The 13,014-nt window shown below is 27.6% G+C and overlaps 1 protein-coding gene across 2 annotated transcripts; it reads left to right on the forward strand.

Moving 5' to 3' along the window:
• The first annotated feature begins 5,673 nt into the window (after positions 1-5,673).
• LOC119685636 (U-scoloptoxin(19)-Tl1a-like) lies at positions 5,674-12,580 on the forward strand. 2 transcript variants are annotated; one of them, XM_038099980.1, is made up of 3 exons: positions 5,674-5,826; positions 12,060-12,209; positions 12,277-12,318. In XM_038099980.1, exons 1-3 carry the CDS (start codon positions 5,712-5,714, stop codon positions 12,294-12,296), a joined length of 285 nt encoding a protein of 94 aa, XP_037955908.1. In that variant the 5' UTR covers positions 5,674-5,711; the 3' UTR covers positions 12,297-12,318. The 2 variants fall into 2 exon arrangements, with proteins under 2 accessions (XP_037955908.1, XP_037955907.1); XM_038099979.1 differs by lacking the exon at positions 12,277-12,318 and adding an exon at positions 12,439-12,580 and having other exon boundaries at positions 5,680-5,826.
• The last annotated feature ends 434 nt before the right edge of the window (positions 12,581-13,014 follow it).

Consider the following 13,014-nt stretch of genomic DNA (forward strand, 5'->3'; position numbering starts at 1 on the left):
AGTTTGTTTTTCTGTCAAGCAAAAATACTTTTCCAATAGCTGATGCTTTAACAGGTTTTAATTAACTTATTAAATTATTTTTCTAGAGCCGAAAATTGTGAATATTTTTTAATTATTATTTTTTATATATAATTTATCCGTTCACGAAGTTCTTGTTTTTCGAATTAACCACTGTAATAGAAACCGCTGTACAAAATCAAACTAACAATACCAAGAACAAATAATAATGTCAGGGAAATCATATATTGTTTTAAAATATGTATTCAATCTGTTTATTTCGATGCATTATGATAAAGGAAACGTTTCCTTTTTTTCATTTTTTTTATACAATTGAGTTTATATATAATAAATTGATATTATAAATATATTGATAAACTAATAATATATGAATTATTAAAAATTCAGGGGTAGTTTTGCGTTTTAATTGTATTAAATACAAAATTATTTGACTTTGACTTCGGAAACAACCGCTAGGCGGTGCTTACAACTCATATCATAATTGTTATTTATTATAATATATATAAAACTATTTCGGTAATTTTATCGCATACAGCAGAGTAGCGCGGGAATATGTTGTTTTTCTACAAATCAATTAACACCTTTTTAAACTTTTTATAAATAATAAAATTTAAATATTTTATATTAAAGACACATTATAAACCGTAATTTTTTTTGCTTGATTGTTGATTCAAAATAATTAGAAGTAGTTCTTTGTATTCCGCTAGACACATTTTGTAAATTGACTCACATTCACAGATATTTTAATTTTCAATTTATTTTAAATTGAATTAATTTTTTATTGAAAAACGTATATTAACATATTATATATAAAATGCAAACAATAATAAAAAATTAGTATATTATTAATTGATATATTATTTTTTAATGTCTTGTACTTTTGTATACTTTTATTAATTATGAATTATTAATAACTGAATATATTAGTTCTGCGAACTACTTGTAGCAACTGCATATACACAAGTGCCTTCCACCAGCAAATTTTCGAGTAAATGAGAGTGCAACATCCCTGTCGTACTTTAAAAATGCTACGTAGACTTTACTCGTAGATTTTTTTTGAAGTAAAATTTGTGTAATGTGTGAATCAGCTGTTTCGGTTTGCATTTAAATTTTTGTATTGTTTATTTGCGCGGCATTGGTGTTCGCACCAAACTTTACACAAATCTGTGTAAGGAGCGTAATTTGTCACTTTATATATGTTACGCTCTCAGTTTATACTATAGTTCGTGGAACGGACCTATTATCTCAGAGTGCTAAAACAAAAAAATATCATTTCCTGCATTGTTTTTGACAAAGTTATTGTTAAAACCTTGTTTTGTGTAAATGGGTTATTTTCTGCGATTTTATTTTTTCTTGAACAATTCTTTCGAACAATATTTTTGTTTCAAAATTAAATTTGTTTGAAAAGTGGCCTTTTTTACTCAAACAGCTTTTTTCATTATGTCTGTTTTCAGACAGGTTTTTCATTATGCCCGTACATAAACCCATACAGATGGTAGGTATTTTGAGATTATAGATGATTTAATATTACTACCCAATATACAGATTAATATTGTCATTGTCAGTGACATTTTTTAAACTGTCATACAAAGCATCGTTTAAATAAAAACAAAGTTTTCTAAGTTGTGAAAACTGAATTAAAAAATGGTGACGATTTTTTGCATCGAATTTTCTTCAGTGATGAGGTACATTTTGTGTTTGTTGGATATGTCGATATGTGAACAGTTGAGGAATGTCGTATTTTCCACATATTAATAGAGTCATAAAATTTAATCGAAATCTTTACTATAATTGTATTTTTAAACGTTTAAGTTTTGGAATTCCAAAATGGATAAGACTTTATCATAAATTTAAGTTTTCTATTGTATATGGTATGCTATATGGATTTTTATAATTTTGCACCGTTTTGAATATTTAACCTATGTTAACTTAGTCAAGATGTTTGTAGAACATTGAGAAACTACCACTCATATTATAGAAAAGCAAGATAATTTGAATTGATTTGTCAAAATACTTCCTTCTCTATTATTATTCAAGCTAATATCTTCACTGATCGTACGGAAGAAATTATAGAGATTATTGTGAATTCAGTCATATAAATTTGACAACTAGATGAAATTGATTAACTATGTTATTTGGCTTACTAACTTTACCATGTTTTGAAATAGAATGATAATTATATTAAATTTTTCTTTGGTTTTTAGTTCTATTAAGTAACACTTACATTTCTTCATTCTCTAAAATTATTCTTTTGTTCTTATTTTGTTTATTGTGCTATTAACTAGCATCTTTTTACTCTATTTTTTCGCGTTTAGGGTACGTACTACGTAATACTCGATTTAATATACGATTGTATATTCTAGATACGTTAAGCATTGATTGTTTATGCGTGTGAGTGAAGAAGTTCATATGCAATCTAACATTTTTTAATTATAATTTAATTACTTTAGTAAATGATGTTAAGAATATTTTTTCTCCATTTAGTAGGGGGTTTTTAAATGGTTTTAGTTGGCTATTGTGTATTTTAGCATGTATCTTTGAGCAAAGTTGCTTATTTTAATGAATATCTTTAAGCTAAGTTGAGCACTAACTGCATGGAATGATTTTTCTTCATAATGAAGTTTTTTAAACTATAATTAATATAAATATAAAAACATCGGCAAGTATTTTTATATCATATGGTGCCCACTATAATACACAATCAAATTTAATATGAATCCAAAAAATTATTTGGAATTACAATTATATTATTGACATAATTAAATATATTTCAATTTTAAGCCAGTCGTGCTTTTTCTTTACTATTAGGCTATAAAAAGATGGCTACTGATTACTCTAGTGTAAGGAACATTACTGTTTCATTACTGACTGAAATTTTGTGTAACAATTTCGCACATCAAAATTGCTTGTTGGGATGCTACCCTGCAGGTAGCATATGAAGGCTTCTAGGACATCTTTGAGAGGAGAGTAGTCATCTTTTTCAATTGTGATATAATCATTTCCTGCCATTGTGAGACTTAAACCCACTAAAATCACCTTTTAGGAAAGAATGGAAATGATTTCCACAGCAATGTGGGAACTTCATTCCACTAATTAAGGCAGAGAGATGTGAGCAGATAAGTTGAATACCTTGCGGAGTAGGTTTATCTAAGCCAGAAAGCATGGGCGTAGAGTATGGAGAAATTGGGCCTGAGTGAAAGAGGCGATAATTTCTTGCTTTGTTATAGATTTGTATAAATATTCGTACTAGTAGGATAACTGATAGTTCAGTTTAACAATAGAGCATTTTCAGTTCATAATGCTGAAATATATTATGAGTTTTTGAATTATTTTTTATTAATTTTCAAGCTGTGCAGTTTCAGTAGTGATTTAGCTATAATTAATGTTTTTATCAGTTTAAATTACAACTATTTTAAATTCTAAAAAATTAATTATAATTTTTAAAATATATATATTAAATAGTATAAATATTTAAGAGTGTTATGCTTAGAACTTACTGTATTCTTATTGTTTTGTATTTACATCACTATATTTTCTATTTTCTATCTAATTTATACTGGCTTGCATTTTTCATCAGGTAATAAAATGATCCTATCAGATAATAAGAGACGATTCTATTTCTATAAGTTTTTTGCCTGTGATTATTTTTTTAAATTTTATTCATTTATTTATTTCATATATTGGTATTTCAGTCTGAAGTATCGTTGACTAGCGGCTCGAGTATTCACCGGATTTCGCTAGTTAAGAGCCGAGATTGATAGAAAGCAGATGCAGTATTGGGTTAGCAGTTCAAGACGATTATAACAAAATACATACTTAGAAAGATGTAAATAGAATAAAGCTATTGTTGCCATAAAATATTATATCTTTTTGTTGTAATGTTATCATTAGTTTTTAGAAGATATTAAATATCTTCTAAATTATATTGAATATTTTTTTGGAACTTGTAAAACAATTTAATATCTGTCCTGTCTGCAGTATATTTTTCATTGAGAAATACTGACATCGACTATATAAAAGATCAATAAATTGATAATTATTTTATCTTTATAAAACTTCTTTTACATATCAGAAGTTATTAGGTGCCATTATCACCTAATTAGTGGTGGGTGTTAAGGTGTCGAGGTCTCAAGTGAAGAAAAAATTAATAACAATTATAAAAAAAATTAATAAAAATAGGGCTTCATTTCCATACATTGTTTTTTAATTACGATTGTATAAAAGCAATAAATTTTGGGGCTCTATGAAACACAAGTTTTGGTTAAGCTTATATTTTTTGTTTAGATTAGGTTATGTTGAAGTGGTGGCTTTGTGTATCAAAAAAGCCCACTTGAGCTCAAATAATTACCCGTTGTGGTACCACAGGAATAGCGTTGGTTCATATTTTTTTTTTTTTGATTAAATGCTTATTTCAAGAAAATTTAGCAGTGGGTGCTTGAAGAACCAAAGCTGTTTCGATTCTTAAGTATTTATAGTATTAGTATTTTTTAACCATGCTCTATGAAGAAATGCGAACCGACGTGTATTGTTCAATGGATTGAAGTTAAGTTAAAATAATGTTTCTAGAGAGATGTATACAATTACTTATCAGAATTGTAGAATGTCTAAAAAATAAGTAAAAAATTCTTACTCCGACTTTAATAAATGGTGCTTGTTCCGAACAAATATTAATTTTTATTTTTACTGCGACTTTTACTTTTTATTATTTATTACACAAAAAGCGTGTTCACTCTCAGAAAACAGTATTTATTAATATGTGTAATATACCATATATTGCAAAATATATTTATATACGAAAAGATTAATGAATATATTATCGCTTTGTAAAATCAGAAAAATCAGCTAATTTTTATGGGGGTAAGTGGACGCCTAAACGATCATTGGCTACGTGTGACATTGTGACTAACGAATATGATGTGTGAGATTCTTAAAAAGCGTCTTTAATTTAATTCCTACGAAGTGTGTTTCTTGTAAGATGCACATTATATTGATTTGTTTGATACGATATCATTCTTTCAATTTAGATTTCCCCAAATCCAGGAAATACTACGTTGGTCCGCTGCTGATCGCAGAGAACGTGCACAACCAACTGTTGGTCTGTTGGTTTGTGGACATGAGTTCATGCTGGCTGGCACTCTTGGCACTCAGTTCGCTCATTTATCAAGTCATTCATTAAAATGTTGCTGAGGGTTTTACAATTGTGCGAAATGTACACAGAAGCGCAAAAACCGTATGGGCAAGCAGACAAGCAGACAAACAGGCCAAGAGACAAAGAGACCGATAGACCTACCGCCAGACTGACATCTGGACAGTTTTTATAAGATCGCTTGGATGTTTGGAAATATTTGCTTTATTTTTAAAAATATTTTATTTAAACAAAATCACGAGCGTTGAGAAACATTCAGTTGTGAACGAACCGTAACAGTGTAAACAAGTGATAAAAATTATTGATGAAAAGAGGAATTAACTAAGCAGAATTAAAAAATATTAAATAAAATAAAATTAAATAAAAAATATTATTGCACCATTGAATGAGAAAACTATTAAGAAGAAATTTTAAGATTGTGTATGAACTTTTTCACTGCTCACATTGCTAGAGATTGTGCATTTAATTTTTAAATAATTTTTAACTAATTTGCAAAATTTAATAATAAATTTATTAATAATTTAAATTACATAGAAAAAAAAAAGAAATGAAAATGTCAATGAAAAATTTTTTATATATATTTGTGTTTGTAATTGTGGCGATAAATGGCATTTGCGCCCACGTCGAAGACAACGAAGTCGATGATGTACCCGAATATCACAGTAAGTAAAATAATTAAAGTTTAATTTTATAATGTATTTAAATATTTCTATTTCTAATTTAAATGAAAACAAAAATGTCGTTATCAGCTTGCCCTTTTGATCTATTGCTCTTGAGATTTTCTATTTCTTGAAATTTATTTACAACAATTTATAGAATATAGAAAAAAAAATATAGTCTAATGAAACAAAATTGCGCAATCTGAATTATAATGTATGTACACTTCATGATAATCACGAAAACATTCTACTATCTACAATGAAAGAGGGACTTTACGGTTTTAGTGAATGCTGGGAATTTTCAAGAGTAGTGCCTTCCATTGTAAAGACACTAAATAGGCGTTAAATAGTAAAATTTGGATGTTACGTGTTGAATATTGAAAACAGCATGAAAATATATGTAAACATTTTTGTAAACATTGAATTCACTAATAAAATAATATTATTTATATTATAAAGAGTTTTACCATAACTAAAATGGTTTTAGAATAAAACCAGATCGCCGCTGCGTAGTAGTTAATTGTAAATAATTAATAATATCAGATTTAATTTATTTTAATTATTCATGGGTTGTTATGTTTAAATAGAAGTACCATATAAAGTTCAGATATAAAAACCAATTGCTATGGTAAAAACATGTGCTTATAATCGTGTAGTTATGCAAATTTTACAGGAAATTGTTTAATGGCATCGTGAGAACAGTTTTTTTTAATGGATTGCGTTTAGATAATATTTTAAACAGACCATGCAGTTTAATTTATTATATTATGCACAAATTAAGGGTTATTGAAGTTAAGTAATGATTTCTAAGATTTTTTTAAGACGTTAATAGAATACAATTCTTTGTAAACATTCATTTTCTTAATATCGTTACTTATTTTTATGATTTTTTTTTTATAAATTTTTAGTTTAAACATTAGGGGTACTCACGATAACGTATTACCAGCTCAGTAAATGAGTATCGGCGCATGGTAAACGCAACAAAATGTATTTTGAATATATATACGTATATTTTCTTGTTCGCACCTTACAGCGTTAAGCACGTTAACCCAGCTCGATAGTCCAGATCGTTACTAGCTCTATAGTTAAAACATTTTTTTGATTTATTATTTAGAATAAAGAATAATTGATTGATTAATTAATCATTTAAGCATTATTTTTCGTAAAATGACTACAATTTAAAATCAAAAACGAAAAAAAAAATATATATAATATTATTAAGTACAAATATATTACAATTTTACATACCTAAATTATTAGGAATTACAGTGTTTTGAAATGCATGGGAATCACAACTGATTAATCGTATGTTTAATATATTTATTATATATTTGTTTTTGATTTATTTGATAACAACAAAAGCAATTATTCTGAATATAGAAATTATAATACAATCTGATTCATAAATACATTCATTTATAATAAAGCGATAGTGTTAGATTTAAAATAATTAACATCGTAATATCATAGGTGTAAAATTCCCCAAGTTGCAAAACTAATAACATTTTCAATATTCTATTATTGAGTTTTAAATCCGTTTCCGTTATACAATGGTGAGTCTTTATTAAAAGCTCGAGTTCCTTCATAGTGTTTTGCTCTAATTAGCTTTATATTAGGAGTAGAGAAAGCACCACACCTCTCTGAATATAAAGTGGCACATAGTTAAGAAAGGTTCAATTCTGTTAGAATGCTAATTTCGGATAATTAAATTAGATTAGATTTTAAAAAAGGGTTGGGAACTTGTCACCACGTCATTGCATCCTTTGAGGATTATTGAGACATACCCACTTTATTTCCATAGACGAATAGCAGTAAAGTACGCTGCGTAAGTGGATATAAGTGTTATAAGTGGATAAGTGGGATAAGTACCGAACTATGAGTCTGATGAGACTATCACAATACACAAAATGTGTTCTGCAGTTTCCTCTTCTTCGCAACAAAGTCTGCAGCTATTGTCTCTTGTAATACCCAGATTCGATAGACGCTTTTTAACTCCGCAATGTCCAGTGAGAGACCCTGCGACAAGTCGGATGCCACTTCTGTTCAGCATAAGTAACTCCCTAGTTCTGGCTTTTGATCGATTCAGCATGGATTCTTTAGCTTGTCTGCAGGCAATTGTATTATCCCAATCAGTCTGAGTTGCTCTTTTCAGCCACTTATTAATTTTAATTAGAATGGTTTTGGCCGCCCCTTTTTCTGGCTAGTTCATTTGCTTTTTCATTTCCCTCAAATCCGCTGTGCCCTGGGATGTACATTAAGTGAACCCTGTTCCTTTCAGCAACATCTTTGAGAAGTTAAACGCATTCCCACACTAGTTTTGATTTCAGATAATAGTTGAAAAATTGTGTAAATTGACTTGAGAACAACTAAATAGGACTTGAGATATCAAGATATGTTATAGTATAACTAAGAAAATTTATATGTGTACATAATATAACGAGTATATTTAATTACATATGTACCTCATTCATTCGAGATTGTTTATTATTATTACTATTTCATTTTTTTAACAATTTCATTTAATCGAATAAGGTTAAAATTACGAAACATTAATTAAAAATTAAACACAAATAAATTTATTTTATTTTGTTTATTATTTCGTTAAGTAGCAATAAAAAGATCGATTATTTTTTGAGCAATCTGTGTCTTTTATTATTTAAAAATTCATTGAACTATTAACAAAAACATATTTATTATCTTTTATTATTTATGAAGTAGTGGCAGAATTATTATTGCATTTGTTTACCGATTTTGACCCAGTTTAAAGCAAATCACGTATGGCAACGCAAGCAAATAAGATCTATTGAAACCGAATTGAGATAGACCTACAAAATGATATCAAGTTTTGATTCATTTAATTTTTAGTATTTAAATTTTTCAAATAGCTTATTTCTTTTCTTCAATTTAAAATTATTTATTCCTATTTAAATAATATAAAACTTAGGTTCGTTGTGTTATTATAACGATTAAATATTCGTAAAATTCATTCTGCATTTTTCTCTATAAAAATTCATTTACCTTGCAACGGTCGTTGGTCCCTTGCTACCACGAGTTTTGCATACAAACTAGGCCTAATGCCAACTAGATATTGTACTTAAAATCTGTTAAGTGTAAGTAACTTCTATATAAACTTTTCTAGGGTAATGCAGGTGTTAAAGTTATTTATTAATAGTATGAAATGCACATATTGGTTACTTTTCTAATTATTTTTTTGTTTTTATTTTGTGTTTAGTATGTGTTAAATAATTATTGTTATATATATTATATTATATAATTTCTTTGCGTATAATATTATTTATTTTTTATATAAATTATTTTCACAAAATCTTTTTTCAATGCAATTGAATATTATTCCATTGTGTTTATTTTGATTTAATTATATTTTATAATTCATACCATATGTTTTAACTATTTTCCATGAATCAGAATAATTTTTTTTTAATGTGGAAGAAGACACGGCAGACAGAGCGAAAAGAGGTTGTTGTAACAAATTGTATCTTAATCCAGTGTCTTCTCCGGCTAGACTTTTGCAAGATTTTGCATACATTTTCACTTTTACACTAACACATATATATATATTATTTTTCGCAGACGAAAATTCGAAAATAAAACGTATCAGTATTCGAACATAAATATTTTGTTAGTCTAGCCAGTATAGACGCCCAGTAATTTACTGATTTAAGCGATAGTTTTTAAAGATTTGTGTAAGCAGGTGCATTGTTTTGATAGAAACTGGGTTTATGGAAACTGGGAAACTGGATACCAATTATATACCAATTAAGGGTTGCAACAATAATATGAAATTATTTTTTTACCGGTTTAAGTTACCAAGCAAAAAAATTTTTTTTGCATTCAAAAAAATATAACATTAAATTCTTTTTCGTCATAAAATCGTTCTTATTCTATTTAAAGAATTTTAGATGTTGTTGTCAAAGTGTGATTCTCTTAATTGTGCACAAAGCCTTTTAAAATCCAAAATTTAACAATTAAAATTGATCAATGCTTGGACTTCTGACTAAAACTTTTATTAAATCTCACCATTCAATCGATGATCTTTCAAAACTTGCTTTCTATAACGATTTCTTATGTTGACGCTCTTCTTATATATTCTTCGATGTTTCTCAAACCTTTTACGATCACTTTTAAACAAAGCAGCTCATTTACAAATCATTGTTTTTGAAGGAGCATATTTAACTAATGCCTTTACGGTTTCGGAAAGAATACCATTTAAACTTTTTGTATAAAGAATTGAAATACTTTAGAATATTCAATTTTTCCATGGTTAAAAAAAACATATAAATTTAAATATTAGATATGTTCTTCTGAGCAATGGTATATTGAAATTGTTTCGAAGTTTTAGTTATGCTACTAACAAATTAATGGCGCTCCACAAAAAAGTTGGAGAACAACTTAATATTTTCCCCTGTAGATTTTAACTATAGATATTCAGCTGGGCATTCGATTGCCAGACGCTCAGTTTGTGAGGCGTAGGTGAAGGTTGACATTTATATCGAGCGGTTTTTTGGGACGCATCATATCAATTGACCTGGTTCCTTTATATTATTTTATTGTGTTGTATAATATTATTTAATTTCATTTTTTAAACTTTTTTTAATATATTATTTTGTATTATTTTATCATAGTCTTCACATACAGTTGAAACATATAAATGCATAGATTAGCCATCATAGATCTTAGTTTTTTCGTTGGTTATAAATATATCTAACTTAAATTATTATTCTAAATATCTGGTTGTATGATATCACTCATTTAAAAAACAATATCACTTAAATTTTAAGTAGTATATTTTTTTTTTTCAAATTTTTCGAAATGTATAACTTGCATTGCATATCATTAAAAAAAAATTACTCCTAACTGTTAAATAAGAATATATAAATATATAAATTACTATATTTTTTAATTTATTCTGACATTATCTTTTGTTAAATATTTACTCTAATCATTAAATAAAATTCTATCTAACTTCTAGAATAATAATATGTGTATATATAGAAATTTCCATATAATTAGAAACTGATATTTTACAATTTATTTTTACGTTTTGTTTTGAATATTTGTAACTCGATTTAGATATGAATATAATGTCATACTAAATCATGGTTCAGATACAGGGTTTCATAATAAAAACTGTTTTTTTTGCTAAAATATAAACTATGCGTTTGGATTTTTATTTTATATTTTTTTAATAGTTTCTTTAAGGAAATAACTTCTATTCTTTTATTATTATTTCTTAGAATAAAATAATTAAAAAGAAATATATTTTCCCCCCTTTTTTGCAACGTCTTCAAAGCCAATTTAAAGATCACATAAGCAATGTATGTATAATCCTAAAGAGAAAGAAAACATATAGAGATAGCCGCCAGGTGGCCGCAAATAAATATCTCACTTTCGAACTTATTGAGTTCAGCTTTGCAGATAAGTCGAGAAATTAATAAAATTTAACTATGGTATATTATTTAGAACTTAATCAAAAGAATTATCAAAATTTTCTGGATATATGTATATAGGCCTACATTTTGAATAATACATGAATTTGAGTTAGTTTTTTTAAAAATTTTAGTATGTAAATGAAATCTATTGTGTCCCCTTTAAGGAGTTACATTTTCACGATATATTGTAGATTTAAACTTACGTAGCTGAGTCGTATTTGTTTATTCGATATAACATGTCTATATAGTCTTATATCGATTTTGAAATAGCTTAGTAAACAATCTGAATTTGTCTGTTTGTGTGTCCAAACCTCCACTTATCAGTTAACTGGAGTTTTGTCACTGTAATGGCTTCATAACCACTTATATGGTTATCGAGCCATGCCCACGGTGTATTGCCTAATGACAATACACAGACATAGTGAAGGCTAGTCTTCGGAGAAACGCCAAATCTAAAAAGGCATGTACTTAACCCTACAGACTACACTTTACTGATGGCATACTTTAACCCCATTCGCAAACTGATAAAGATAACTACATGGAAATATAAAAATAATAGTAAAAAAATAAAATTCATTTGTTTTATGGGTGAGGAATTGGAGTCTCTAAACTATATAAGCTATATAGTATATGTTACTAAATTATAATTTTTTAATTACTATATCAAACAATTAGTATAAGTATAGTATTTATAAGCTATTCTGTTTTTATTACAAATATTCGTACATAAGTAAATGTAAAATTTTGAACTCCACAGTATTGTTAACAAATTTATTTTAATTCTAGTGCTTCAGGGAGTTAAGGTGTATCAAGGAGATCGCCAATGTGTATTAGTTGGTGGACTTTGCGTACATAGCAGCGACTGCAATGAACCAACTACCACTAGAGGATTGTGCCCAACGAATTCTCATCGCGGTGTGGAATGTTGCTATGAATGTAAGTTGAAATATTTCGAAACTTAAATAATTAAAAATAAAAATAATTTTCACAAAAATTTTGACAGTAAAAAATTTTGGCATATAATTTTTAAAACTGCTTGCACAAATCCACATTATCTTTTAAATTAATTTATGTCCTTTAAATAAACAATAAGCTCAATTGGTATATCTTTTTATTTCCGTATCATTACGATCGAATCTATTCAAATCGAATGCAAATTGCGAAGTGCCACTAAGACCAGCTCCTTGTACGCAACATTTGGGAGAGTGCATGGACAGATGCCATAAGACTCTAATGCGGCCCGGGACGGATTGCCAGAATGGACAAGTTTGTTGTGTGTTAGTTTAAAATTATGCCTTAGGATACAGTGAAAAGCTTTAAATATAAAGGAAATTATAACAAATATTGTTAATTTTAAGCTTTATTTAATTTGCCTATATTTTATATGTTTTCTAAACTTTTATATACGATTACCTAAATAAAATGAAATATTGTAAAACTATTTGTAGTATATATGTATATTTTTTTTAAATGATGTCAGCTTCTTATTTTTCGCACATGAAATATTGTTTTCAGGTCAGAATGAAGTGGCCATAAACATGAAGTACCGCATGGGTAACTCACGCCGAAACTTTATTAATTAAACAGTTGTTATATAATCCATATTCACACCACTCACTACACGAGCAAGTCACATTCTTTGATATCTTCAATTTTTTTTCAGTATACGCAATAATGAGGCGGAATTGAAGTCACATGCAATGCAATTATCTTCCCTTATCAAGAAACCGCATGATTTTTA

Source organism: Teleopsis dalmanni, chromosome 2 (assembly GCF_002237135.1).
Source record: "Teleopsis dalmanni isolate 2A chromosome 2, ASM223713v2, whole genome shotgun sequence".
In the NCBI taxonomy this organism is placed as follows: Eukaryota; Metazoa; Arthropoda; class Insecta; order Diptera; family Diopsidae; genus Teleopsis; species Teleopsis dalmanni.

Bases quoted from the DNA above. Each gene is read 5' to 3' on its own strand.
- LOC119685636 (XM_038099979.1), top strand. From the start codon at position 5,712: ATGAAAATGTCAATGAAAAATTTTTTATATATATTTGTGTTTGTAATT. The intron at 5,827-12,059 runs GTAAGTAAAATA...TTTTAATTCTAG, and splicing joins TGATGTACCCGAATATCACA to TGCTTCAGGGAGTTAAGGTG. The intron at 12,210-12,438 runs GTAAGTTGAAAT...CAAATTGCGAAG, and splicing joins TGTGGAATGTTGCTATGAAT to TGCCACTAAGACCAGCTCCT.